This window comes from Lepus europaeus, chromosome 11 (genome assembly GCF_033115175.1).
Source record: "Lepus europaeus isolate LE1 chromosome 11, mLepTim1.pri, whole genome shotgun sequence".
In the NCBI taxonomy this organism is placed as follows: Eukaryota; Metazoa; Chordata; class Mammalia; order Lagomorpha; family Leporidae; genus Lepus; species Lepus europaeus.
In genome coordinates this window covers 104826493-104851889 of record NC_084837.1, presented here as the reverse complement: position 1 = coordinate 104851889, position 25397 = coordinate 104826493, and the positions used below count along the sequence as shown (strand labels likewise).

Here is a 25397-nt window from a genome sequence, read left to right as displayed (position 1 = left end):
TAGCCTCCATTTCTGAAGAACACAGACTACATCCCTAAGGGCCTACACATATTCTCCCTAGTGATTTATGGCTGCAAAGCATCTTGGCATGTGGCTGTTTCATAATCCAACTACTTTGCTATTGATACTTACATCGTAATTATTTTATGCAATTTAGTTTTGAGATTTATTTATTTGGAAGGCAGAGTTACAGGGAGAGGGAGAGACAGAGATCTTAGAGCCGCTGGTTCACTCAGACACCCACGGTAGCTGGGACTGATCACTGCCTTCCCAGGTGCGCTAGCAGGAACCTGGATCAGAAGCAGAGCCTGGACTCAAATGTGCACTCTGGGGGCTGGCGCTGTGACTCAGCGGGTTAACGCCCTGGCCTGAAGCACCAGCATCCCATACGGGCGCTGGTTCGAGTCCCGGCTGCTCCTCTTCCAATCCAGCTCTCTGCTGTGGCCTGGGAAAGCAGTAGAAGATGGCCCAAGTCCTTGGGGCCCTGCCATCCACGTGGGAGACCCAGATGAAGTTCCAGTCTCCTGGCTTCAGCCCGGCCCAGCCTTGGATGTTGTGGCCATTTGGGAAGTGAACCACAGGATGGAAAATTCTCTCTCTCTCTGTTACTCTTTCAAATAAATAAATCTGAAAAAAAAAAAAAATTTTTTTTTAAAAGGCATTGCCGTGTTTGATTTGCGCTTATTTGACTATAACTGAACTTGCGCATTTTTCACGTGTTTACTGGCCAACTAGAACTTCTATGAATTCTCTTCATCTGTGTTTTCCCTGAAGGCAAAAGATGCTTGTTTGGTTCTGTGTTCTTAAACTCTGTGTCCATAAAACATTTCACCCGTGCTTGCACTGTCCTAGCCTTGCCCACAGCAAGCCAGACGCCCGTCCGCTGACACGGCAGGTGGACCGCCACCGTGTTTTCTATTCAGTAGCACCCTCTGATGCTTACCTTGGAAAGCAGGTTGTTCAGAGAGCTTCCATCTTCAGACATGGTCCCAGGGCCAGTATAGTTAAGTCTTCAGAGATTAGCAACTTTGCTATCATGTCCTTAACACCAGTCTGCAGCTAATCAGGTCGGAACCATGGCAAAGGCATCCAGGCCGAGCCTGCACTCAGCAAGTGAAAGGCTGCCGTGCGCGTGCTGGACGGGGCTGTTCTAGAGCGTAAGCACAGTGCGTGGCCACGGTTTACCTCCATGGCCCTGGAAGGCATTCTGGACGCCACCAAGTCCCTGTCGGCAGTGTCACTGCCCTTGCGCACTGGCTTGATCTAACGCCATCAACAAGCTGGCTGCAAACCCGAGACACACCTTTTCCCTGGACAAGGCTCCGCCACGCATCATCTTCCGTGGGCGGTGCCCCAGTAACCCAGGCTTTGGTTTTCTCTTTCCTGGCACGTAGCGGCACTGCGGGGTGGGGAAGGGAGCAGGCTGGAGCAGGGAGGGGGAGTCTTGTCAAAACCCAGCAAGATGGTGAGACAGGATGAGCCAGGGGCACTTAGGAGGCACGGGGGCTGGCCAAATGTGGGCAACAAATGGAAAAAATCCGGGGTCACGGATATAATTTCTTGCAGGAACAGAGTCTGGGCAGGTGAAAGTGTCAGAGAGAGGAACTGGGAGGAGCAGGCGTAGGAGTGTGAAAGGGACGGCGGACTCCGACTCTGGGCTTCCTCAGACAGGCTGAGTGGGTGGCAGGCCCAGGCGCGCAACGCTAGTGAACTCCCGGAGTGAGAGGAAAGCCTGAGGCCTAGAAGTGGACAAGAGAGGACAGAGAGGGGACACGGCAACACCCGGGCAGGCGGAGACAAGGGGACAAAGCACTGTAGGACAAGGAATTTCATGAAAGCTGACTATGGGGGCCCGACACTGCAGTACCGCGGGTAAAGCCACTGCCCGCGACACTGGCATCCCATATAGGTGCCGGTTCAAGTCCTGGCTACTCCACTTCTGGCACAGTTCCTGGCTAATGCGCCTGGGAAAGCGGCAGAAGATGGCTCAGGTGCATGGGCTCCTGCCATCCCTGTGGAAGACCCAGAAGCAGCTCCTGGCTCCTGGCTTCAGTCTTGCCCTGGCCCTAGACATTGCAAGTATTTGGAGAGTGAACCAGCAAATGGAAGATCTCTCTCTCTGTCTCCCTCTCTCGCTGTAACTGTGCCTTTCAAATAAATAAAAATAAATATTAAAAAAAAAAAAAAAAAAGCTGACTAGGACTTGAAGAAAACAGGAATCAGGGCCGGTGCGGTGGCGCAGTGGGTTAATCCTCCACCTGCGGCGCCGGCATCCTATGTGGGATGTGCTTTGCACTTTCCATAAGGCATAACAGATCACAGCGTTTGGCACTGGAAGGGTGTCCGCAGGCCAGCGAATCCACCTCCTGCACTGGATGGTGGAGGAACTGGCACAGGGCATTTTGGTGACTCTTCCAAGGAAGGGCCCATTCAGGCCCAGGGGGACCGCAGCGTCCAGGCCGCGAGGCACGTGGGGTCCCTGTGGACAGCCTACCATACCTCGGCTAGCCAAGGCAGGCGTGCATGCCCGGAACCACAGGGATACCACGTTTGAGAGCAGAGGCTTTATTTACAATGATATTCACACAGGATTTAGCAAAGGCTACCTCTGCCCCTCAGATCTTAGCAGCACGGGCTGTACACCCTTAACACAGGAGGAAGGTCCCGGAGACAGGCCGGCAGCTCCACGCTCTAAATCCCCGGCGCGGCCCGGGTTGGCCTGCTCTGAGCAGGCGGCGGCAGCGAGCTGGGGAGTGTGTCCCCGGAGACTTCAGGCCTTCACCTCGCTCATGGCCTCCATAAGGCGGGCACTGTTGGTGACTGCTGTCGTCAGGAAAATGAACCTGTACCCTAAGGAGGCAAGGCAGCGGCAGAAGAGACTAGAAGCAGACCTCAGGCCCCCAGCGGGAGCCGGAGGAGAGCCCCAGTGCAGACAGAGACGTCGCACCCCGCTCCTGGTGCCACGACTTGCCAAGCTCCCTGTCGTGGCAGCCTGCTGCAAGGCACCCAGCGGCCAGCAGCAAAGCTCCCTGGCCAGCGCGCTCCAGCCCCCAGACTCCAGGCAGGCCTGGTCTCCCCATCCCTGCCCCCTCTTACCTTTCTCTCTGCCCAGGAAGCGGAGGGCCGAGATCTCAGAGAACGTGCAGCCTCCTAAGAACACCACCAAGATGAGGCGCAGGGACTCGCTGGAAGCCTTGTCCTCCTTGGCCATGTCTGCAAGGAGCAGCCCACTCAGCTCCTGCAGACCTGCCAGCCAGGCCGCCCCTTGCCGCCGCCCGGCCCTGCTCAGCAGCGCCCCCTACCTGTGAAGGCACACTCGCTGCAGTTCAGCAGCCGCACCACCTCATCGAGGCCCTGCCAGCTTCGCCGCTCCAGCACCTGGGAAGGTGGAGCCCTGGGCTCAAGTGTGCAGCCAGCAGCGGGCTCGGGGAGGCAAGCGCGGGCAGCAGCCAGCCTGCCACGTCCCCTGCCTTTCCCTGGGATGGGTCAGAGACCAAGAAAAAGCAGAGGGTGAACGTGCACAGGCGAGGGTGGTGTGTCCTCACCAGCTCCACGATCCGGCAGCTCAGGGGCACATAAGCTCCACTGAAGACGTACGCCATGTCCCGGGGCACCTTCAGGTCGTACTCGCCATCCACACGTGGGATCTGGTGGCCAAGGCACGTTAGGAAGGCACAGCTCAGCTCTGATCCTTTAAAGGGTCGGACAAAAATGGCACATCCCAAAGAACAGGTCTTATCCCTACTAGAGGGAGAACCAGCAACAGCCCTGTATAGGAGTCCATAACCAATAATGGCAGCTACTGTCCAGCCCCTGTGGTCCCTGAGGGGCCCTGCCGTGACATGGGACATGGCCACCATCCAAGCAGCACCCAAGAGGAACCTCTGGCATCGGCAGGTGCTTGTTACGCGTTTGTTAAACGGAATTTTATGTCTTATCTCATTATTGAATTATTAAATCTCATACTTTAAGGCTACAAAAAAAAAAAAAAAAAGGAAATTCATTGCAAAATGAAACAAGCTGGGGGCACTGTGGCACGGCAGGTTAAGCCGCTGCTTGGGAAGCCCACATCCCACATGCTTGGTTTGAGTCCCAGCTACTCTGCGCTTCTGATCCAGCTCCCCGCTGATGCGCCTGGGAAGACAGCAGATGATCACCCACCCAAGGGCTTGGGCCCCCGTCACCTACATGGGAGACCCAGGACCTGGGTCTTGGCTTTGGCCTGGCCCAGCACTGGCTATTGCAGCCATTTAGGGAGTGAACCAGCCGACAGAACATCTCTCTAAAAGGTTTTACGGTAACAAGGCACGAACCATAGCCTCCCCTATCCAGCCCCAGTCCACATACCAAATTCAGTTTTTTGCTGATGGCTCGGAAATTGCTCCTCTTCGCCAGAGAACTGAAGGCATCGGTAATCTTTCCTAGGAAAGAAACAGTGGCTTAGGTTCTGTCTAACGTCTATGAATTTAGGACACTGCCAGAGGCGACCCCATTCTGGACATGACAGGACCAACCACATCCAAAGAGCCCCCTTGACACCACTCACCTACCTACCATTGCCTGGAACTGATCAAGACAAAGCAGCCTTCCCCCACCCCAGCTACCCGCTAAGGCAGGCTGCAAGCTGGCCCTCGTTTACTGGCCCCGTTCGAGCTCTGGAGTCGAACAGACCTACGTGAGGGACCAGGAACAAGCCGCTTGATTTCTCTACGCCTGGGAGCCAGCGTTGTGGTGCGGTGATGCCAGCACCCATACTGGAGTGCTGCTTCCAACCCAGCTTCCTGCCTTTCAAATAAATCAATCAGCCTTTGCTAAAAATTCTCCAAGCCTGAGTTTCCTCATCTGTAAAACAGGGATAAGGGAATTTGCCTCTTTAAAGATTAAATGCGAAACGGTTAAGTAAAGAAAGGACCTGGGGCATCTAGGTGTTCGGTGTACGGGCACCGGCCTGGCTAGCAGAGGCGGGGACGTGATGGCAGCATCGGAGGGCTCAGTCCTCTCTCCTCCCAGAGCATGTGCCTGTCGGCAGTGCGGGATGGGGTCACCTGTGCCGCGCGCTCACCGGCAGCCTTGTCGGTCACCAGCTTGCTCACTTTACTCTCCACAGCTGTGAGCGTGTCCCCTGGGGCCTGCTCCGTTAGGAGCCCAGCTCGCCGCAGGTTGGAGAAGGTCAGCAGGTGCTCAGGGCCGTAGCTCTAGAGGGAACAGAGTCCAGCTGTTTAGTGAGTGGCCTCCAAGGGTCGAGCACAGCCACTGCGCGAGGCAAGGGCGGAAGTGCCACGCGGGGTCTGCCTGAAGGGGCTCCCAGCTTGCGGTGGGAAGGATTTTCATGTCAGAAACAACCCGACACCAAGCACAGGAGGCTAAAATGCAGCCCAGCGCTGTGGCTGCCCGGAGGGTAGAGGGCTTCCTGGAGGAAGGCACATTTCACAGGGACCCAGAAGGAAAGCCGAATGAACGCGCTGAAATGACGAGGGCCAGGGGAAGGAACCCATCCCTGGGTTCAACAGACAACTGTGGACATTCTCCCGGCACTGGCTGCCCACCACGAGAGGAGCTGGGGGAACACGGGCTGGGCAGAGCGGGGCTCTAAGAGGGAGGCCGCAGTGCAGGCAGGACAGTGATGGGGCCCTGACTTCTTCCAACTCTTCCGAGACTGCCCAGTGACCGCCCTCCACCACGTTCCTTCCGCAATACACCTCCAGGCCTTACCTGCAGATACTGTGTTTTCAGAGACCGGTAATCCTTGGGGATCAAACCTAAGGGCGAGGACAGAGAGACAGGTGTATAAAGAGGAGGCCACCTGGGCGGGGGCCCTGAAATGCGCAGCGGAGAGAATCCCACACCTGACCCCTCAGTCAGGAGGCGGCCGAGGAAGGCACGCTGGAGCTCATGCAAACCATGGCGGAAGAAGGGACCTCTCACGGTTTCCTGCTGGCCAAGGAGCAGTTCTACTGGAAACTGCTTTGCAGCCGCGGCCACACAGGAAGTGTTAAATGAGTTCCCACGCGTGCGTTTCCCTCCGCAGAGGTGGGAACTGGGCTTCCGACTACAACAAAGGAAACTTAAGCGAACGACGTACTCCCTGGGTGGAACGCAGGCTCTAAGGATATTCAACCGCTGGAAGCTCTAGCAGTAAACCAGCCGCCATGGCAGGCTGCCAAGTCTGCCGTTAGGAAACGAGCTGCCGTGGCTCTCTAGAAAGCGTCTTGATCATGAAACCTTATTGAAGGCGGGCGGGCCATGGCTGGGTGAGGAGGGCCATGGCACTCAGCTGACACCTCCACATGCTGGGGTGGCCTCTACAAGCTCCTGCTTAGGGTGGGGCAAGAAATCACCCTGTGGCCCCGTGAGGGTTCACCCAAAACAAAAGCTGCTTAACTTTACAGGAAGGAGAGTCCCGAAATGATGGGGCAACATTCTGTTTGCTGAGATGCTTGTCTTTGGAAATTATGTCCTCCGTCCCCAAGGCACAGGGTCTCAACCTGGCCCCGTCAGCTCCGGTCTTTGGGGCTCACCGTTCTCGGTGATGGACAAGAGGCACATGAGGCGCAGGCTCTCTATAGGTGACACCTGCGGAGGAAGAACAGTCCCGAGCTGAGGTTTCAAAACACACACTCCTCTGTCCCTTCTGCTGCAGGCCGCCGCTCCCAGCCCCGCGCCCCGCGCCCCGGCCGCTCACCTGCCGGTCTATGTGTTCTTCGATGTAGCTGGTGCCCTCCCGGATGTTGAACCCCTCCAGCAGCGCTGGGAATCGTCAGAGGAGAGCCTGACGTCATCGCGCTAACATGCACCTATCTCCCCACCTTTCCCCAACCCTGGGGTGGACCAAGGGGCCCCACGACTTCTGGCATCAGCCAGCATTGCACAGAGCCAGTGTTGGCAGGAAAGGGCCAGATAGGGTCCTGTTGGGGTGGGAGCCGAGGGGCTGGGGCCTGAGCCCGCGAGAAGCGGCCAGCAGGCTGCTGCAGGTACCATGCTCCGTCTTGATCAGTTCCTGGAAGTCCTGCTTGGTCTTCTTCTTCATGATCGATTCACAGGCCCCAATATCTGCGGGTAAGACCGAAAGGGAGCTGACTGTCCCTGGTTCTAGACGGATGCCCAGAAGAATAAGACCTCCCACGTCAGACCCGATGCCACCGCCACTTGCCAGATGAGCGAGAAGGGGCCCCACAGCCGAAGGGGCGGCAAGAAGCTGCAGGGTCGCTTCCCCAGAGGCCCCCAGCCCCAGCAGGAACCTACGGAGACTCAGCAGGCGGTGCTCCTGCTTCAGCCCCTTGAGCTCGCGGGACACGAAATTCTTCATCTGCTTAATGTCCATCCCACGCCGGCGCTGTGGGAGACGCCCCTAAGGTCAACTCCTGGGACCCCAGGCACGAGAAACCACCCGCCCTCTGCTGCCACCCACTCTGAGACACACTGGCCCAGGGTCAGAAGGGGAGCCACTGAGGCTTGGAGCCTCACATCATACTGGGCCTGCAGGTTCCGGGCCTTCTGGCTCAGGAAGCCAAAGACATTGGAGAAGTGCTCGTTACGGATCTCGCTGAACACCTGTGTGGGGAACAAGACAGGCGTGGAGGTCAGAACCATAACCTGCTCCTTCCCACCTCATCAGCATGGCGACGATGGCACAGGCCGTGCTCCAGACGTACAGGATCAACAGGTCCATGTCCAGGGCCTACTCAGTGCCCAGGGGACGCTGCCCTCCCAGAGCCGGGGCCCAGTCCGCACCTTGTCCTCAGCATTGAGCAACACCTTCAGGCTCTTGTCCGAGGATGTCACTTCGGGGCCAAAGTCGACACTCCCTTTGAGGATGGGGGGGAAGGGCATCAGGGTCACCAACAGGGCCTTCTCCTACCCTGGCCGAATGCTGGCAAAGATCTCCCTAAGGACTGGGAAGCGGCCGTGCCCTTAGCCCCCCAACAAGCCCTACCCCATGTGCACCTTGCCATGGCACTTACCACACTTGATGCGGAAGGTGTCATCCACCAGGCCCTCGTAAACCACCTGGGAGCAAAGCGCCGTGACGAAGTCCACGTCTGAAACCAACATCCTGACCGTGAAGGCACAGGCTGGCTGGCCTTCCACCCGGTTTGCTGAAGATCAGCTCAGATACTTTCCAAAGGACCCGAGCCGTATTCCTCATCAACACTGGGATTCACAGCCCTGACTTCAGGATCCTAACTTTGCACCATGAGGCCCATGTTCCCGAGCCTTCCAGGGAACAGATGAGAGGAGTGCTGGCCCAATTTACCTCTGTCCAGCAGAAATATATGCCCGATTTCTGGCCTTCGGCCCTTGGTTTCACCATCCTCTTCCTCTTCCAGTTGCCTCCACAATTCATAGGACATCTGCCAGGGCCCAAGACATTCTCAATCTGGTGTGCTGGTCCCTGCTGCAGCCCCACACCTACAGAAGCCAACCGCTCCCACATTGATACTTCTCACTCCTGGGAGGGGAGGCAACTGTGAACAATATGAACCTGTTCTACCCGCCCCAAACCAGTGAGGGAGGAAGAAGCCAACATCAGGTACTGACATACTTCCAGCCCACTGGGCCCCACGTGTGTCCCCATCCCTCGACACCAAGATTCAAAGGCCCTGTCCCCAAGAAAAGGAGACTTGGGAATATTGCATAGGAGGCGCTGGCCCTTTCTGTTAGCTACAGAGCGCTCCTCCCTGAGCAACTCTTCTGGAACAACTGAAGGGAAGTGAAGAATGAGCACCCTATCCCAGCTGCCCCTGGGTGATCCCAGGCCAATTCAGAGCAGGGGCACAGGCTATCGGGCAACAGTGCGGCTGGCGCTCTTACCTTGGCACACCTGCCAATGCCATAGCAGTTGGGAAAGGGCCCATAGAGGGTGCTGAGAAGATGCAAAGCCTGAGCCACGGTGTTGATCCAGCGCTGGTCTCCTTCCTGCAGGGATGGGGATCAACCTGAGGTGCCCTAGCTGGAGAGGCACCAGCCCTAGACACCCTGGAAGAGAACTGCAGAATGTGGGGACACCCGACCCGGCCCACGTGGTCCTGAAGGGGTCTCATGGAGATGAACCTGTAGTCTTTAACCCCCAAATCACTATCATTTGTGATCATGTGTTGCACAGAGGTTAATTCTTATTTCTAGCCCATTGGACCCCACGTTTGTCCCTAACCCTTGATACCAAGATACACAGACCCTCATTTACCAGGAAGTAGTCCCTGAAGAATTCTGGCAGCTCCATGCTCAGCAGATCCACATCAAGAGGCAGCAAAGAGAAGGCCCATTCATCACAGCTCACATCTGCAGGGACAAAGAGTATCAGCCGCCCTGCGGGAGGTAGCGAGCTCCCCATCAAGAGTGCCAGGGTCAGGCAACAGACACACGAGAGCCTGCCACCGCCGGCACTGCATCTACCACGGGAGACTCCAGGAAGGGCAGAACACAGTCCCTGTGCACAGCCTGGTAACGTAAGCAGGCACGCACACAGCAGCCTGTGACCCAGTGTAGCGCATGCTATGTGTGGTGCTGCAGTGCTGGCCAACTGCTGACAATCTAACAGGCCACCTACAGGTAGGACCACGCATGCCAGGGGGCCGGGGTGAGCAAAGTGCACATGCTTCCAGTCGTCGGCAGCTTATCATCTAGTTTGGGAGACAAACTATAACACAAACTCCTTGATTACAGCTGTGCTCCAAAGAGGTAAAACAGCACACAGGAGGCACAAGTGTTAGAGGAAGCGAACCACATCTAGGGGTATGGGAGGCACGGGGGGCCCTGGTAACGGTACTGGGCTTTCTGCTGAGCCACGCCAGGGTGCCATGGTCTGGCTGGGGTGGCCTGGAGAATAGGGTGGGGAACTGTACAGAAAGTTCATGGCAAATGCTGAGATGGAGGCAGGCATTTGGCACAGCAGATGTGACCCTACTTGGGATGCTCGCATCTCACATCAGAGTGCCCCTGGGTTTGAGACCCAACTCTGCTCCCAACTCCAGGAGGCAGCAGGTGGGTCCCTGCCACCTATAAGGGAGACTTGGGTTGAGTTCCAGACTCCTGGCTTCAGCTTGGCTCAGCCCTGGCCTTTGCAAGCATTTGAAGAGTGAACTGGCAGACAGACAATTCTCAGTCTCTTTGCCTTTCAATAAGTAAATGAATAAAATAAAATGCAAGTTAGGGAAAAGACTATGCACAGATGCAAAGATTGTCTGCACCAAAACAAACTTCTCTTCCCAATTTCCCATGAACTTTCTGAAGGGAGGGGAGGCCCAACCGCCCCAGTGGGAGCCTCGGAGGGCGAGAATGGAGCATCCCTTTCAGCCCCTCCCACGACTCCTGTCCTAACGGACAGGAATGAGACCAGGAGAGCCCTGGGTTCAGGCTCAGCCGTTCTCCCCTCTCCCTTCCACTCATGTTCGTCTCCTCTTACCTCCATAGATCCCCTCTTCCTCCAGCACCATCTCACACGCGTAAAACTGAAAGAGAAAAGGACGCTGGTGAGCAGTCATCGGCTTCTTCACTCTTCCCGTGCCTCTGGAGCCGCCCCACAGCCACTGACACAGACAGCACAGCCGTTACTGAACACGGCCAATGAGACTGCAATCCAGAAGGGACCACCGCAGTCCCCACACCCGACTCATTTGCATGCGTTTTATGCACACACTAAGGCAATTGCTTTTTGATCTCTCGGAGGGACAGGAAGAGCCTTGCACGAGGAGGGTGAAGTGTTGCAGGCAGAGGAGGGAGGAACAGCCTGACGTTGTCCTGAAATCACAGAGGAGAGGCAAAAGGGAACGAGCAGTGGGGGCAGAGACTGAGCTGACCCCACTCACTAGTTCATTCCCCATATAGCTCCAATGACCAGGGCTAGGTTGGGGCTAAAACCAGGAACCAGGAACACAACCCGGGGCTCTCCCGTGAGTGGCAGGGGTCCAACCACTCAAGCAATCATCACTGCCTCCCCGGTCACATTAGGAGGAAGCTGGAGCCACAGCCACACTTAAGAACTGAACGCAGCCACTCCAGTATGGGAGGATAACACCCTCCCTCTGTGAACTGCCTTCAAGATTTATTTCTTGGGGTTGGAGCTGTGGCGTAGCGGGTGAAGCCACCGCCTGCAGTGTTGGCATCCCATATGGGCGCCAGTTCTAGTCCCAGCTGCTCCTTTTCTGATCCAGCTCTCTGCTATGGCCTGGGAAAGCAGTGGAAGATGGCCAAGTCCTTGGGCCCCTGCACCCATGTGGGAGACCTGGAAGAAGCTCCTGGCTCCTGATCGGTGCAGCTCCAGCTGTTGCGGCCAATTGGGGATGGCCATCTGCTGGATGGAAGACTTTTCTCTCTTTGTCTCTCCTTTTTTCTCTGTGTAACTCTGACTTTCAAATAAATAAATAAATTTTTTTTTTTTTGACAGGCAGAGTGGATAGTGAGGGAGAGAGAGAGACAGAGAGAAAGGTCTTCCTTTTTGCCGTTGGTTCACCCTCCAATGGCCGCTGCGGCCAGCGCATCTCGCTGATCCGAAGCCAGGAGCCAGGTGCTTTTCCTGGTCTCCCATGCGGGTGCAGGGCCCAAGCACTTGGGCCATCCTCCACTGCACTCCCGGGCCATAGCAGAGAGCTGGCCTGGAAGAGGGGCAACCGGGATAGAATCCGGCGCCCCAACCGGGACTAGAACCCGGTGTGCCGGCGCCGCAAGGCGGAGGATTAGCCTGTTAAGCCACGGCGCCGGCCAATAAATAAATCTTTTTAAAAAAATATTTTTTAAATTTTATTCGAAAGGCAGTTACAGAGAAAGAGAAGAAGAGACAGAGAGAAAATGAAAAACAAGATCTTCCATTCACTGGTTTACTCTCCAAATGGCCACAACAGCCAGGGCTGGGCCAGGCCAAGGCCAAGAGCCTGGAATTCCATCCAGGTCTCTCAAGTGAGTGGCAGGGGCCCAAGCACACAGGCCATCTTCTGCTGCATTTCCCAAGCACATGAGTAGGGATCTGGATTGGAAGTAGAGCAGCCAGGCCTGGAAGCAGCCTCTATATGGGATGCTGGCACTGCGGGCAGGGGCTTAACCCATAAGGCCAGCCCTTCTGTGAGCTTTTTGAAGATCCTGTGTATAGCCTTGGGAGTCAATGACCTACCTGTTGTGTGCGAAATAGATGGTTTGTCCAAGAGAAAAGTGGGTGGGGGAGAGGGAAGCTAAGGATGTGACCCTAGGGGACACACAGAGGGCAAGCCTGGCAGAGAAGACTGAGAAGGAGCACTCAGGCCACAGCAGAGGACAGAACCAGGCAGGGAAGAGAGGAAGGCCAAGGAAGAACGAGAGCAGTGTCAAACGCCAGCCGGAGAAGTCATGTCAGGCGAGCACTAAGGAGACACCACTGGATTCAAGCAGGGATCTCAGGGAGACTAGAGGAAGAGACACGGGAGAGGAAGCAGTCATTGTACACAGGAGTCTGGCCATGAAGGAAGGGTGAACCTGAGCGGAGAGAGAGGAAGGCAGAGTGTGTTTGAAAGGAAGTAAACAAGAGTGAAGACAGACGCAGACAAAGCAAGACAGTGGCAGGGCCAGAGCTGTGGCGTAGCCTGTAAAGCCACCTTCTGCAGCACTGGCATCCCATGTGGATGCCGGTTCAAGTCCCGGCTGCTCAGTCTCAATCCAGCTCCCTGCTAATATGCCTGAGAAAGCAGAACATGGCCCAAGTACTTGTGCCCCTGAATCCATGTGGGAGACCTGCAAGAAGCTTCTGGCTCCTTGCTTCAGACTGGCCCAGCTCTGGCTGCTGCAGCCTTCTGGGGAGTGAACCAGTGGATGGAAGATATCTTCCAGTTTCCTATGTGGAGGCAGGGGCTCAAGCACTTGGGCCATCCACTGCTGCTTTCCTAGGACATTAGCAGAGAGCTGGATCAGAAGAGGAACAACCAGGACACAAACCAGCACCCATATGGGATGCCGAAGTGGCAGGCAGAGGCTTAGCCTACTACTCTGCCATAGTTCCAGCCCAGGGTCTACTTTTAGCTATTGTTTCTATTTCCTCTAGAATTTTTTTAGAAAAGTTGAAGAGGGGGCCAGCGCTGTGGCTCACTTGGCTAATCTTCTGCCTGCAGTGCCGGCATCCCATATGGGCGCCGGGTTCTAGTCCCGGTTGCTCCTCTTCCAGTCCAGCTCTCTGCTGTGGCCCAGGAAGGCAGTGGAGCATGGCCCAAGTGCTTGGGCACCTGCACCCGTGTGGGAGACCAGGAAGAACCACCTGGCTCCTGGCTTTGGATTGGCGTAGCTCCGACTGTAGCATCCATTTGGGGGGTGAACCAATGGAAGGAAGACCTTTCTCTCTGTCTCTCCCTCTCACTGTCTGTAACTCTACCTCTCAAATAAATAAATAAATAATCTTAAAAAAAAAAAAAAGAAGTTGAAGAGGAATAAATCCCTCTCAGCTTTACTTTCTTCCTTTTTTTTTTTTTTTAAGATTTATTTATTTATTTGAAATGCCGAGAGAGAGAGAGAGAGAGAGAGAGAGAGAGGCAGGATTTCCATCTGCTGGTTCACTCCTCAAATGGCTGCAATGGCTGGAGCTGTGTTGATCCAAAGCCAGGAGCCTGGAGCCTCCTCCAGGTCTGCCATGTGGATGCAGGGGCCCAAGGACCTGGGCCATCTTCCACTGCTTTCCCAGGCCACAGCAGAGAGCTGGATCAGAAGAGGAGCAGCCAGGACTCAAACTGCCGCCCATACAGGATGCTGGCACCACAGGCGGCAGCTTTACCCGCTACGCAACAGCACCAGCCCCTCAGCTCTACTTTCTGTGCGCTCTAGGTGTGACACACATTATAGGCCTACAGCTGGCAATACAAAGGCCTGGACCATCCTTCCTTCCAATCTCAGACCGAGACACCTATGATGCACCCAGCTGCTGTGGAGGTGACGGGGAGCTTTGTGGAATCAAGAAAAGGAGTCGGGACGGTTAAGATGCTGCCCGAGATACCCACGATTCACATCAGGGGGCCTGGATTGATAGCCAGCTCTACCCTCCATAGCAGCTTCCTGTAACGTGCACCCAGGGAGGCGGTGCGTCAGGGATGGTGAACGTATAGCTTGTCGGAAGGATAAGGCTCACAAAATCATGAGGCCTGGTCCTCCCAAGGCAACCACGGGTGGGACTTGAAATTCAACAAATCTATAGCAATCTCATTTTTAAGTTAATAATTTTGTATGGCCCGTGAGTGATGGTTTGTAAGAAAGGACCACGGTGTATTTTCGTAACGGACTTGGCTTAGCCTTAGCGCAGCCATGATACTAGGCCTCAGTAGCATGTAGGACAGGGCTGCACACACCCTGCAGGAGGTCAACTGCTGAGCTTGCTTTGCTAGCAGTGTTCTACTTGTTATCTTTGCGACCTTCAGCAATTCTGTAATCTGTAACCACGGGATGCCTGTTACACAGTGCTCTTGCCTCTGGCTCCCGGAGCTCTGAAGATACCAATGTTAACTCCGCTTCCCCTGTCCTAGATCTGCCCAACCCCCACGCCTAGGAGAGACTTGTACTTTACAGGTTTCCCAACCAGTGAGCAACGGAGTGGGGGGAGGGCAGGGACCTCTTCGAGGTGGGGATAGGAGGAGCTCAGTGTCTGAGGGTGGCACCTGCTCCCACAGGCTGCTCCCCTCTCTGGAGATCAGACCACAATAAACGCCTCACTTTCTGCTTCTTTCATGTTTCTGAGTCCATCCTCTGGCGAGCAGGTAGTCTCAGAGGGGCTTATTTCCCTCCGTTATAAATATCCAAATGGCCCTTGGCAGAAAAATGGTCCCGTACCCCAACAGTAGGCAAAGCCTCCGCCTGCGGCACCAGCATCCCTTATGAGTACCAGTTCATGTGCTGCTGCTCCTCTTCCCATCCAGCTCTCTGCTGTGACCTGGGAAGGCAGTGGAAGATGGCCCAAGTGCTTGGGCCCCTGCATCCACGTGGGAGACAAAGATGGAGTTCCAGGCTCCTGGCTTTGGCCTGGCCCAGCATTTGCAGCCATTTGGGGAGTGAACAAATGGATGGGGAATCTTTCTGTCTCTTTCTCTCTGTAACTCTGCCTTTCAAATAAATAAATCATTTTTTTTAAAGTCATAAAATCAGGGCTTTATTTTATGATGCAGTGTTATGGTAAAGAATGTTAACCTTCAAACAAGTAGAAGAAATAAAAAGAAATGGCGACACTGGGACGGTCTGCACCCGGGCGGGGGAGGAGTCTATGCTAAGCCCCTGTGTGAGCGTGAGCTTCAGTTCTCTCAGGTGCTCCAGGGTGGGTGCAGTGATCTGGTCTCAAAGCTGCTTCCCTGCATAAGAAAAGGCCTCCCCCATACATATGTATACTCATTATGTACCAATTAAAAGTTTTCAAAAATAAAAAAGGCTTGTCCAGTGTGTGGCGGTGTGGCTTCAGGAACCCAGGGCCCATCCAGCCACACGACTGGAGGGTCATACAGGGGTGGGCACGAGTACGGTTTGTTCCATCTGCTGTTGAGGGAATACAGGGAGAGTCACAGACCAGCCATACCATCGGACACCAACCCCAGACAGGGATTTGTGTTGCACGGATGCATAGCAGGTTCTACTTCCAAAGTATGAAGCTTTTCATTTACAGAAAGCTACGGCCAGCACCGTGGTGTGGAGGGTAAAGCCACTACCTATTTTGCCGGCATCCTATATGGGCACTGCTTTGAGTCTTGGCTGCTCCACTTCCAATCCAGCTCCCTGTTAATGCACCAGGGTAAAGCAGCAGAGGATGGATGGCCCAAGTCCTTGGGCCCCTGCACCCATGTGGGAGACCTAGAAGAAGCTCCTGGCTTCAAACAGGCCCAGCCCCAGCTGTTGCAGCCATCTGGTAAATGAACCAGCAGATGGAAGACCTCTCTCTCTCTCTCTCTCTCTCTCTCTCTCTCTCTTTCACTCTGTGTCCCTGTCTCTCTCTCACTCTTTCAAATAAATCAATAAATCTTTGAGAAAAGAATGAGAAGTCAACAGCAGGCTCGTGGTTTGGTCACCATAATTTGCTTTGAGGGAGACAGCGCTTCTGGCCCCTGACCCTGCCCAGGCCCCAGGCCTGTCCCTGACACTCCACTGCCACGGGATCTAAGCTCACCTTCTGAGGGCTGAAGATCACCTTGTATTTCCGAGTTCGGCCAGCCACTTTGTCAGCATTGACGAGATCTACAGAGAGAAGGAACAGAGCCTTAGAGCCAGGGCCACCTGTTGCACAGGAAGCAGGGACGCCATCTCCCTCTGAAGGTGCTATGGCCGACCCGAGACTCTCTTCTCATTCAAGGGAGCTTCCACCAAGCCCTCAGATCCTGCCCTCCGTCTCCCCAGGTCTGCCACACAGCGACGCGTGCTGCACAGCGCACTCACTGGCAATGTATCGCATGTTCCTGATGCGGGGTCTCACCAAGAAGCACAACCTACAGGAGAGAAAGAAAAAAGACAGTGAGGAAAAACCATGACATGGTGACAGGAGCTTGGAAGACACTAAAGCAGTATCAGCTCTTCCACCATCTGCCCTTCTAGACGGGGCCTATAGGCCTCACCCCAGCCACAGCGAGGCCAGTCACCTCGGCCTGCCACGACCAAGCACAGAGACACGTCCCACTACAACAGGGGGGCCGTGCAGAGCTGGGACACTGACTGGCTCCACGGTGCAGCTGGGAATTCCTGTTCTCAAATAATCTGCAATTCAGTGGGCAGAAGATATATATATGTATGTATGCAGTATATTAATATTCGAGTGCTAAAATAAATACAAGAAAGTAGAAGAAAATAAAGCTTTTCACACCAGGGTCCACAGATGGCTTTTCTACATATACAGAAGAATTTATTTTCTTTTAAAAGAGGATAGAGGCCAGTGCTGTGGCATAGCAGGTAAAGCCGCCGCCTGCATTTCTGGCAACCCATATGGGTGCCGGTTCAAGTCCCGGCTGCTCCACTTCCGATCCAGCTCTCTGCTATGGCCTGGGAAAGCAGCAGAAGATGGCCCAAGCACTTGGGCCCCTCCACCCACGTTGGAGACCCAGAGGAAGCCCCTGGCTTCAGATCGGCACAGCTCCAGCCATTGTGGCCAATTGGGGAGTGAACCAGTGGATGGAAGACCTCTCTCTCTCTCTCTCTCTCTCTTTCTCCATCACTCTACGTTTCAAATAAATAACCCCCCCCAAAAAAAAAAAAAAGAAAAAAAGGTACAGCATCATGGCATAGTGGGTTAAGCCATCACTTGTAATACTGGCATCCCATACTAGTGCCAGTTTGAGTCTCGGCTGTTCTACTTCTGATCCAGCTCCCTGCTACTGCACCTGGAAGATGGCCCAAGTGCTCAGGCCCCTGCCACCCTCATGGGAGACCAGGATGGAATTTGGCTTAGACCAACTCTGCCGCTGCAGTCATCTGGGGAGTGAACCAGTGAAAGGAAGATCTTTCTCTTCCCTCTCTCTCTGCCTCCCCTGCCTTTCAAATAAATAAATAAATAAATCTTTAAAAGAAAAAAACAAAACACAACAGGGAGTGTTGACTACATGTCTACATGCCCAGTGAGCAGGACACATATAAAAAGCAGCTGTCGCACGAGCAACAAATCCCTGCACGGGGGGACAGGGCTGTGCTCTGAGGGGTGGGAAGATTTTTTTTTCAACTTTTAATAAATTATTTATTTTAGAGGCAGAGAGACAGAGAGAGACAGACACAGAGAGCTGCTACCTACTGGTTCACTCCCCAAAAGCCCGCAAAGCTGGAGCTGGGCTGGGGCCAAGCTGGGAGTCAGGAAGTCGATCCAGGTCTCCCACATGAGTGGCAGGAGCCCGGTCACTTGAACCATCACTGCTGCCTCCTAGGGTCTGCACCAGCAGGAAGCCGGAGTCCGGATCCAGAGCTGGGAGTGCAACCAGGCGCTCCAACGTCGGACAGAGCCTCTGAGCCAGCATCTTGACAGCTTAACCAAATGCCACACCAGGACAGGAATTCTCTGAAGCACTGAGGGCAGGAGGGAGAGGCAGAGGGACTGTGCCTGCACGGAGCTAGGACGGTGTGGAAGCACATGTCAGCCCTGAACCCTATATTCCTTTGTGCTCTACGTCACATGTTTCAGGCCGGTTTAGTAAGATTAGAAATACACATTTTGTTCATTTTTAAGTGAATGAATAACATTTTAAACTTAAAAAAAAAAAAAAAAACCAAGAGGACACCAGAGAGACAGGCTGGAAAGGCAGTGTGTGACCCCACACTGGTGAGGGCCTCGGGGTCTGCGATGAGCGATCTGGGCTGTGTGCGCTACAGTGAAGCCTTGAAGGTTCCAGAGAAGCAACAGTGAGAATCATTTGAAAGGCGGATCCATCTGGTTATAGACAATCACACGGATGAGACGGGAGCTGCCAAGCAGAGGAGAGGCGGCCCCAGCAGGAGGCTAAAGTGATGTCCTAGGCATGAAACTGCAAAAGCCCTGGAAGCGGAGCGTGCCACACCCACACGCTGCGTGCCAGGTCCCTGCAGGACCCATGCGCCCGGGGAGAGACAGACCAGCAGACACTCACTGTTCACTGGAGCTGAGGGCTGGCTTGTTCTCCACCTTGTACAGCTTGTCCACTTCGTGTTGCTACAGGGAATCCAACAAGACAACAGACGCAAGAGCGCTTGAAACGCGCAGAAGCGCAACACAAGACAGCTGACTTCTTAGGAGCCTCCTATTTATTTATGCAGCTTCTAGAACCAAACTGCCCCCCCCCCCCCCACAGCTAACCACTGAACCTTCCTCCCACCTGGTCTGCGGGAAAACCAAAGGTAAAACAATGGAAACACCAGCATCAATCTCCCTCTTCCCCCCCTCCCCGGGGCAGCTGCCCTGTATTTACCCCACAAGGGGAGGCTCCCTTCAGACACCTTACTGTTCATCGAGAGACAAACAGCTCAAAGACAAAAGGGGCCCCACCCCCCCTTGGGAAAGGCACGGTACCTTCAGGATGGACACGTTGGCAATTCGATCCAAAGGGCTCATGAGATCTGCCTCGATGAACAAATCTTTTTTTCCAGGAAGCTGGAAGGGGGGTATGGGGGTCACTCACAGGTCCCGCAGCCTCCCACTCTCATCACACAGAAGCACAGTCCCGGAGTCGGAGGGCTGCCAGACGCCACCGGACCTCACCTGCTCTGTGTCCACAGACCACAGTTCTCTGTGCACTCGCCTACTTCGCCTTCTCACGTTCTGTACCAGCAGGAAGACACTAACTCCTCCTCATTCAGCCCTCCTGCCCGCCCGTGGCCTTGACCTGCACCTTGGTTCCTCTGCCCCACTGCTTCCTCCTCCACTCTGCTTCCCAACAAGCCCCTCTCCTGCTGCACAAAGCCAAACACGGCGAAAGCCTACCCTGCATCCTGCAACCCTCTCGACTAACTGCTAAGTGTCTTTCCAAATAGCAGTTTCCTCCTGATTACAAAAATAACATACGTTCAATACAGAAAACTGAGAAGACCCAGGTCGGGATTAACCCTACCAACATCTCATTCACTCACTCCCCACGCTCTGCCACCTGATTCCTGCACCATCTCTCCTTATGGCGCCCACTCAAGTGTTCAGAGGAAGGAGAGGGCACAGCTGGTGACAGAGAGGGGGAAGGTGTCGGAAGTTGCCTCTCAACCAGGCCTTGACAAATGGGTAGGGTGTTGACAGAGACATAAAGGAGACTCCAAACAGTCATGGAAAATGGAATCTAAAGACACATTTATTTTGGTACAAAAGTTTTGTTTGAGGGACTGGCGCTGTGGCATAGCGGGTAACACAGCCGTCTGCAGTACCAGCATCCCAAATGGGTGTCGGTTTGAGTACTGGCTGCTCCACTTCCGATCCAGCTCTCTGCTATGGCCTGGGAAAGCAGTAGAAGATGGCCAAGTCCTTGGGGCCCTGCACCTGTGTGGGAGACCTGGAGGAAGTTTCTGTCTCCTGGCTTCGGAAAGGCCCAGCTCTGACCACTGCAGCAAACCAGCGGATGGAAGACCTCTCTGTGTCTCTCCTCTCTCTGTGTAACTCTGACTTTCAAATAAATATATAAATTTTTTTTTAAAAAAAGTCTTGCTTGAAATCCATGCATAATTGTTTTTTTTTTTTTCCTTTCACAATACGAACTTTCCACAAACTCGTCAAAGAACCTTCACATTGAGGGCGACCAAGCAAAGGTAAAGGCACAGCACAGGCTGAGCAGCAACAGAAGAACAAGGGCTTCCACGGGGCTGAAGCACAACACACAGGGAGGGCAGTGGCTCTCAGTCAGAAGCAGCTGTGACCCCAGGGGACATCGGGCAACCTCCAGTAACGTTTTTGGTTGTCTGACTCAGACTAGGGGGTGTTATTGGCCTTTAATGGGTAGAAGCCAGGAATGTTGCAAACATCCTGCAATGGCCAGGATAGGACCCCCAGATAAAGAATTATCCAGGGGGCTGGCGCTATGGTGTAGTGGGTTAACACCCTGGCCTTGAAGCAATGGCATCCCATATGGGTGCCGGTTCAAGTCCCGGCTGCTCTACTTCCAATCCAGTTCTCTGCTGTGGCCTGGGAAAGCAGCAGAAGATGGCCCAAGTTCTTGGGCCCTTGCACCCACGTGGGAGACCTGGAAGAAGCTCCTGGCTTCTGGCTTCGGATCGGCGCAGCTGCGGCCGTTGCAGCCAGTTGGGGAGTGAACCATCGGATGGAAGACCTCTCTCTCTGCCTCTCCTCTCTCTGTGTAACTCTTTCAAATAAATAAAAATCTTTAAAAAAAAAAAAAAAAAAGAAAGAAAGAAAGAAAAGAATTATCCAGTCCAAAATGTCAACAGTGCCAAGGCTGAGAAACCCTAAAGGAAGGCTGAGTCAATTAGAAACGGAAATCTGGGGAGCTGGTGCAACAGTCCGAGCAGCCCCAGCACGTGGCATGGTGAAGATCTGACTCAGGCGTGGCGGCGTGCTCAGAAACAGGTGGGAGGTGAGTGCAACACGGACTGCATGTATGGATAGAACATGGAACACACACGGAATACACGACTTCAAACACTTGAGAGACCGTGAAAGGGCTAACAGTACTTGTAACTGACAGTAGGGTTACTGGTGACTTTTCCCTTGCATTTTCCTTGGTCTTCAACATTTCCCGTAATGTGCAGTGTCATTTCACAATCACCACCAAAAACATCACGTGTAAGGAAGTATCCACGGGACTCAGCAGCCCGATGGGTGAAGATGAAACACAGGTGATGCCGACGTCTATTTTCCTCAGTTTGGAGAGAGTGAGCTCCCATCCATTGGCTCATTCCCCAAATGCTCACAGCAGGCAGCCAGGAAGCCAGGAACTCCAGCCTGGCCTCCTATGTGGGTGACAGGAATCTGATTACTTGAGCTATCACTATGGCCTCCCAGGGCCTGCATTAGCAGGGAGCCAGACTGGGATGGGGATCGGGAGTAGGAACCTGAGTCACGAATTGACCCAGGGGCTCCAATATGGGATGAAGTATTTTTTTTTCTTTCTTTGAAAGGCAAAGTTAGACAGACAGAGATTTTCCCTCTGCTGGTTCAAATGCCCACAACAGCCAGGGCTGGGATAAGCTGTAGCCAGGAGCTGGGACTCAACCTGGGTCTCCCACGTGGGAGGCAGAGACCCAGGCACCTGAGGCATCACTGCTGCCTCCCCGGGTGATGCAGCGTACAAACCAGTGTCCTAACCGCTGGGCCGAATGCCCGCCCCATGGTGACGGGTAAGCCCGCACAGCAGTGCTCACTAACAAGAATCAAGTGAGCAGTCAGTGTGGAGAACGCTATTGCACAGAGATGCCCTCTGGCCATGCCGAGTCACCCCATGGTCTCCTCTGCCTCACCTGAAGTCCCCTTGCAAGCTTCAAGTCTTGGTCTCTTCTGCTCTCTTTCTTTCAAGATTTTCTTTATTTATTTGAGAGGTAGAGTTACAGGTAGAGAGAGTCTTCCATCCACAGGTTCACTCCCCAAATAGCCACAATGGCCAGAGCTGGGCTGATCTGAAGCCAGGAGCCAGGAACTTCTTTTGGGTCTCCCACACAGGTGCCAGGGCTAAGGCCTTGGGCCATCTTCTACTGCTTTCCCAGGCCGTAACAGAGAGCTGGATCGGAAAAGTAGCAGCTGGGACACGAACCGGTGCCCATATGGGATGCCATTGCTAGAGGCGGAAGCTTAGCCTCCTTTGCCACAGCACTGGCCCCTTCCACTCTTTCTTCTTCTTCTTCTTCTTTTTTTAAATATTTATTTATTTTAAAGACAGCATTATAGAGAGAGGTTGAGCCAGAGAGAGAGAAAGAGGTCTTCCATCCTCTGGTTCGTTCCCCAAATGGCTGCAACAGTGAGAGCTGAGCTGTTCCGAAGTTAGGTTCCAGGAGATTCTTCTGGGGTCTTCCACATGGGTGCAGGGGCCCAAGGAGTTGGGCCATTTTACACTGCTTTCCCAGGCCACAGCATGGAGCTGGATTGGAAGAGAAGCTGCCAGGACTTGAACTGGTGTCCATTTGAGACGCCGGCGCTGCAGGCTGGGGCTTAAACCCGCTGCACCACAGTGCCGGCCCTTCCACTCTGTTTCATGAAGATCTCACTGTAAACTAGTGGGTTTAATGAAATTGCATCTTTTTTCAACTCCTCAGACTTCTGTTGAGTGTCTTCTATATGCAAATCACTGCGTTATCACTGTATAGGTAGAGCATTTATAAGAGAAATAGATCCGTAGCACATACAAGGGAAATAAAACACAGTCCCAGACCCTCTGAGGTTCTGCGATGTCTCCCGCCTCTGCCTCTTCATCCCAGCCCACGGCATGGAACTGTCGCTCCACATTTCTACCTGCTCCATGTTCCGAGCTCCACTTCCTACTGCCATTGTGCCTTCACCGCAGCCAATCCAAAGCAGTCACTGTCCCCCATCTAATTGTTTTCATTTCCATTCACTGTTCAGACACAAATACTCATTGAGCACAGGGCGCGTGCTCGCTCAGAGCCAGGTGCTCACTGGGTGTACAGTGCGGAACAAAGCAGACAAGCGCCCTTGTCCTTGAGCACTTTCCAATCTAATGGGAAACATGGAAGTAAGCAAATGTCTGAATAACTCAACAAGGAATCTGTCACACGCACAGTGCCAGCGCCATCTTCCTCATAGCAGAGCTTAAACAACCCTGACATAGGTTTGCGCCTCTTTCAACCTTTACCACCGATCCATGAGCCGAGTCTTCCTTCACAAGGACTTAACAATCCATCACTTCCCTTCATCCCAATGCCACCAAGTTTGTGTGGGGCTTTGATCCAGGGTCCTAACCGGCCTCCTGCTGTCCACTGACCCCACCTCGCACATCCCTATCAGAGTCCTCATCAAGGCGCTGGCTCTTGTGGGGCAGCAGGTTAGGCTGCCGCCGCAGCACCATCGTCCCATGCGGCACTGCCAGTCTTGAGCCCTGGCTACGCAGCCTGAGATCCGACTCTGTGTCAGTGCACGCGGAGACACCTGGGCCCCCGCCACCCACGTGGGAGTTCTGGATGGAGTTTCTGGCCGCTGGCTTCAGCCTGGCCCAGACCTGGCTGTTTCAGCCATTTGGGCAAGTGTCCAGCGGATAACAGACCTCCCTTTCTGTCTCATCTTTTCTCTCTGATGCTTTGCTTTTCAAATAAATAAATCTTTAAAAAGGAATCATCATCAAGGACTACTTCATGCCACAATGGGTTAAAAAAAAAAAAAAAACCTCCTGGCTGTCTGGTGCCCACCGCGTAACTTCTGCAAGCTCTTGTCCCTGTACATATCTTGCCCCTCCCTGGGTGTTCAGCGTGGCTCCCCCCAGTCCATCTGAACGAAGCATGCTCTCCAGCTCTAGAATCCCCTACACTCTCCCCAGCTAGAGCTGACCACTCTGAACTCCTAGGGTCCCGAGCTCTCACTCAGTTGCCGCCTGATCCCCTGTGGTGATGTGTTTCCTATGGCTCCCACTGCAGGGTAAGATCCCTAACGGCAAAGACGTCCTCGCCCAGTGATGAGTGAGCTGTGCTGTCACCCTTGCCTGTACGGAAAAACGTGATGTTCAGTAACTCAGGCTCAGCGCCAAGCAGCTCCTACTACCCTCCGAGCTCGCGGAAGCGCTGAGGGCCACACCGAGGCCAAGAACAACAGCAAAGGGCATGCATCCAGGGGGTGCCGAACTATTGGTTCAGTAAAGGCGCCAGGCGTGGGGCACAGACCTGCTCCAGGAGGTAGATGAGTTGGTCTCGGGCCAGCCTCTTGAGCATGGAGAAGTCAGGTAGCTCAGGGGCGTCCGGCCGATGGGGAAAGGCCATGGCAGCGGCCACCTGGGCTGCCCTTCCTACTGAGAAGAGACACAGCCCAGGGAAGAGCAGAGAGCAGCCCAGGAAGAGCTAGCCTCAGGCCCGACGTGGACGCCCACTGCCCCAGCACTCCAGGAAGGAATGGCCACCTCCCGGCCTCACAGCCGCAGCCTCGGGGACCCTCGTCCCAGACCTGCGGCCACAGTGTCCCGCCCGGATGCACTCTGCAGGTAGCAGGTTCAGTCTGTGTGCCTGCACCCCGCGGCGTGCGGGGAACCCCGCCTCCCGCCGGAGACAGGCCACTTCCTGGATCTCCCGGAAGTCCCTTTTGACGGGCTCAGCGCTGGGCATGCCGGGAAGGGGACGGCGTCCCGAAAGGTACATTCGAAAAAGCGGAGGCACGAACGGACGCTTCCATCGGGTTCCTGGCCGCAGGGAATTTTCCGAGGATAAAGTGATTATACTCGAGCTAATTTTTTAAGGCTCCTGGGCTCCCTCAAGCTGGGCCCTTGCTCGGTTTTCAACAACTCCGTAGAATGGGCGAAACCGACGCAGAGTCTGGAGGGCGCGGATCGCTGAGGTCTTTGCTGTCAATCAAAGTGAGCCGCGGGCCGGGGATCCCTGGCTTCAGAGACGGGGAGACCGGGACGGAGGAGGGAGCTTACTCCCGCCGGCTGCGTGGCCCTCTGAAGTGGGAGCTTTGACTCGTGAATGCCCTTTGTGGAAAAATGGGGAGACTGCAGCAGACTCAGTAAAAACAAGTAAGGGAAACAAGCCAGCTGGGATGCTAGGGGAACTAACCTAGGGCGAAACGATTGTCGGAGCAGTGATCGCCTTAGGCATGGGGACTGAGAAGTAAATATAGGGTAACGGCAGACCCGTACCTATCGATAAAAAAAAAAAAAAAAAAAAAGGCAAGCTTATGGGGCCGCCGCTGTGGCGTGGCAGGTAAAGCCTCCGCCTGCAGTCCCGGCTGCTCCTCTTCCGATCCAGCTCTCTGCTGTGGCCTGGGAAAGCAGTGGAGGATGGCCCAAGTGCTTGGGCCCCTGCACCCCCGTGGGAGACCCAGAGGCGGCTCCTGGCTTAGGATCGTCCCAGCTCTGGCCGTTGCGGCCATTTGGAGAGTGAAC

The 25397-nt window shown here is 54.4% G+C and overlaps 1 protein-coding gene across 2 annotated transcripts; it reads right to left on the bottom strand.

Moving 5' to 3' along the window:
* Positions 1-24570, bottom strand: VPS33B (VPS33B late endosome and lysosome associated). Of its 2 annotated transcripts, none has more exons than XM_062206260.1 (23): positions 24184-24570; positions 18938-19018; positions 18519-18580; positions 16354-16403; positions 16088-16155; positions 10403-10448; positions 9185-9279; positions 8812-8916; positions 8255-8351; positions 7962-8039; positions 7732-7805; positions 7465-7551; positions 7243-7333; positions 6976-7050; positions 6683-6747; positions 6519-6573; positions 5713-5759; positions 5063-5195; positions 4348-4421; positions 3546-3647; positions 3303-3378; positions 3097-3213; positions 1-627 (listed from the first exon to the last, which is right to left on the bottom strand). In XM_062206260.1, the coding sequence occupies exons 1-23, from the start codon at positions 24277-24279 to the stop codon at positions 614-616; spliced, it is 1788 nt and encodes a 595-aa protein (XP_062062244.1). In that variant the 5' UTR covers positions 24280-24570; the 3' UTR covers positions 1-613. The 2 variants fall into 2 exon arrangements, with proteins under 2 accessions (XP_062062244.1, XP_062062243.1); XM_062206259.1 differs by lacking the exon at positions 1-627 and adding an exon at positions 2341-2850.
* Between the last annotated feature and the right edge of the window lie 827 nt (positions 24571-25397).

Coding starts and splice junctions, on each gene's coding strand:
- VPS33B (XM_062206259.1), bottom strand. CDS start 24,279: ATGGCCTTTCCCCATCGGCCGGACGCCCCTGAGCTACCTGACTTCTCC. Junction 9,280..10,402: donor GGAAGAGGGGATCTATGGAG/GTAAGAGGAGAC, acceptor TTGTCCCTGCAG/ATGTGAGCTGTGATGAATGG. Junction 3,214..3,302: donor CAGCGAGTGTGCCTTCACAG/GTAGGGGGCGCT, acceptor TGCTCCTTGCAG/ACATGGCCAAGGAGGACAAG.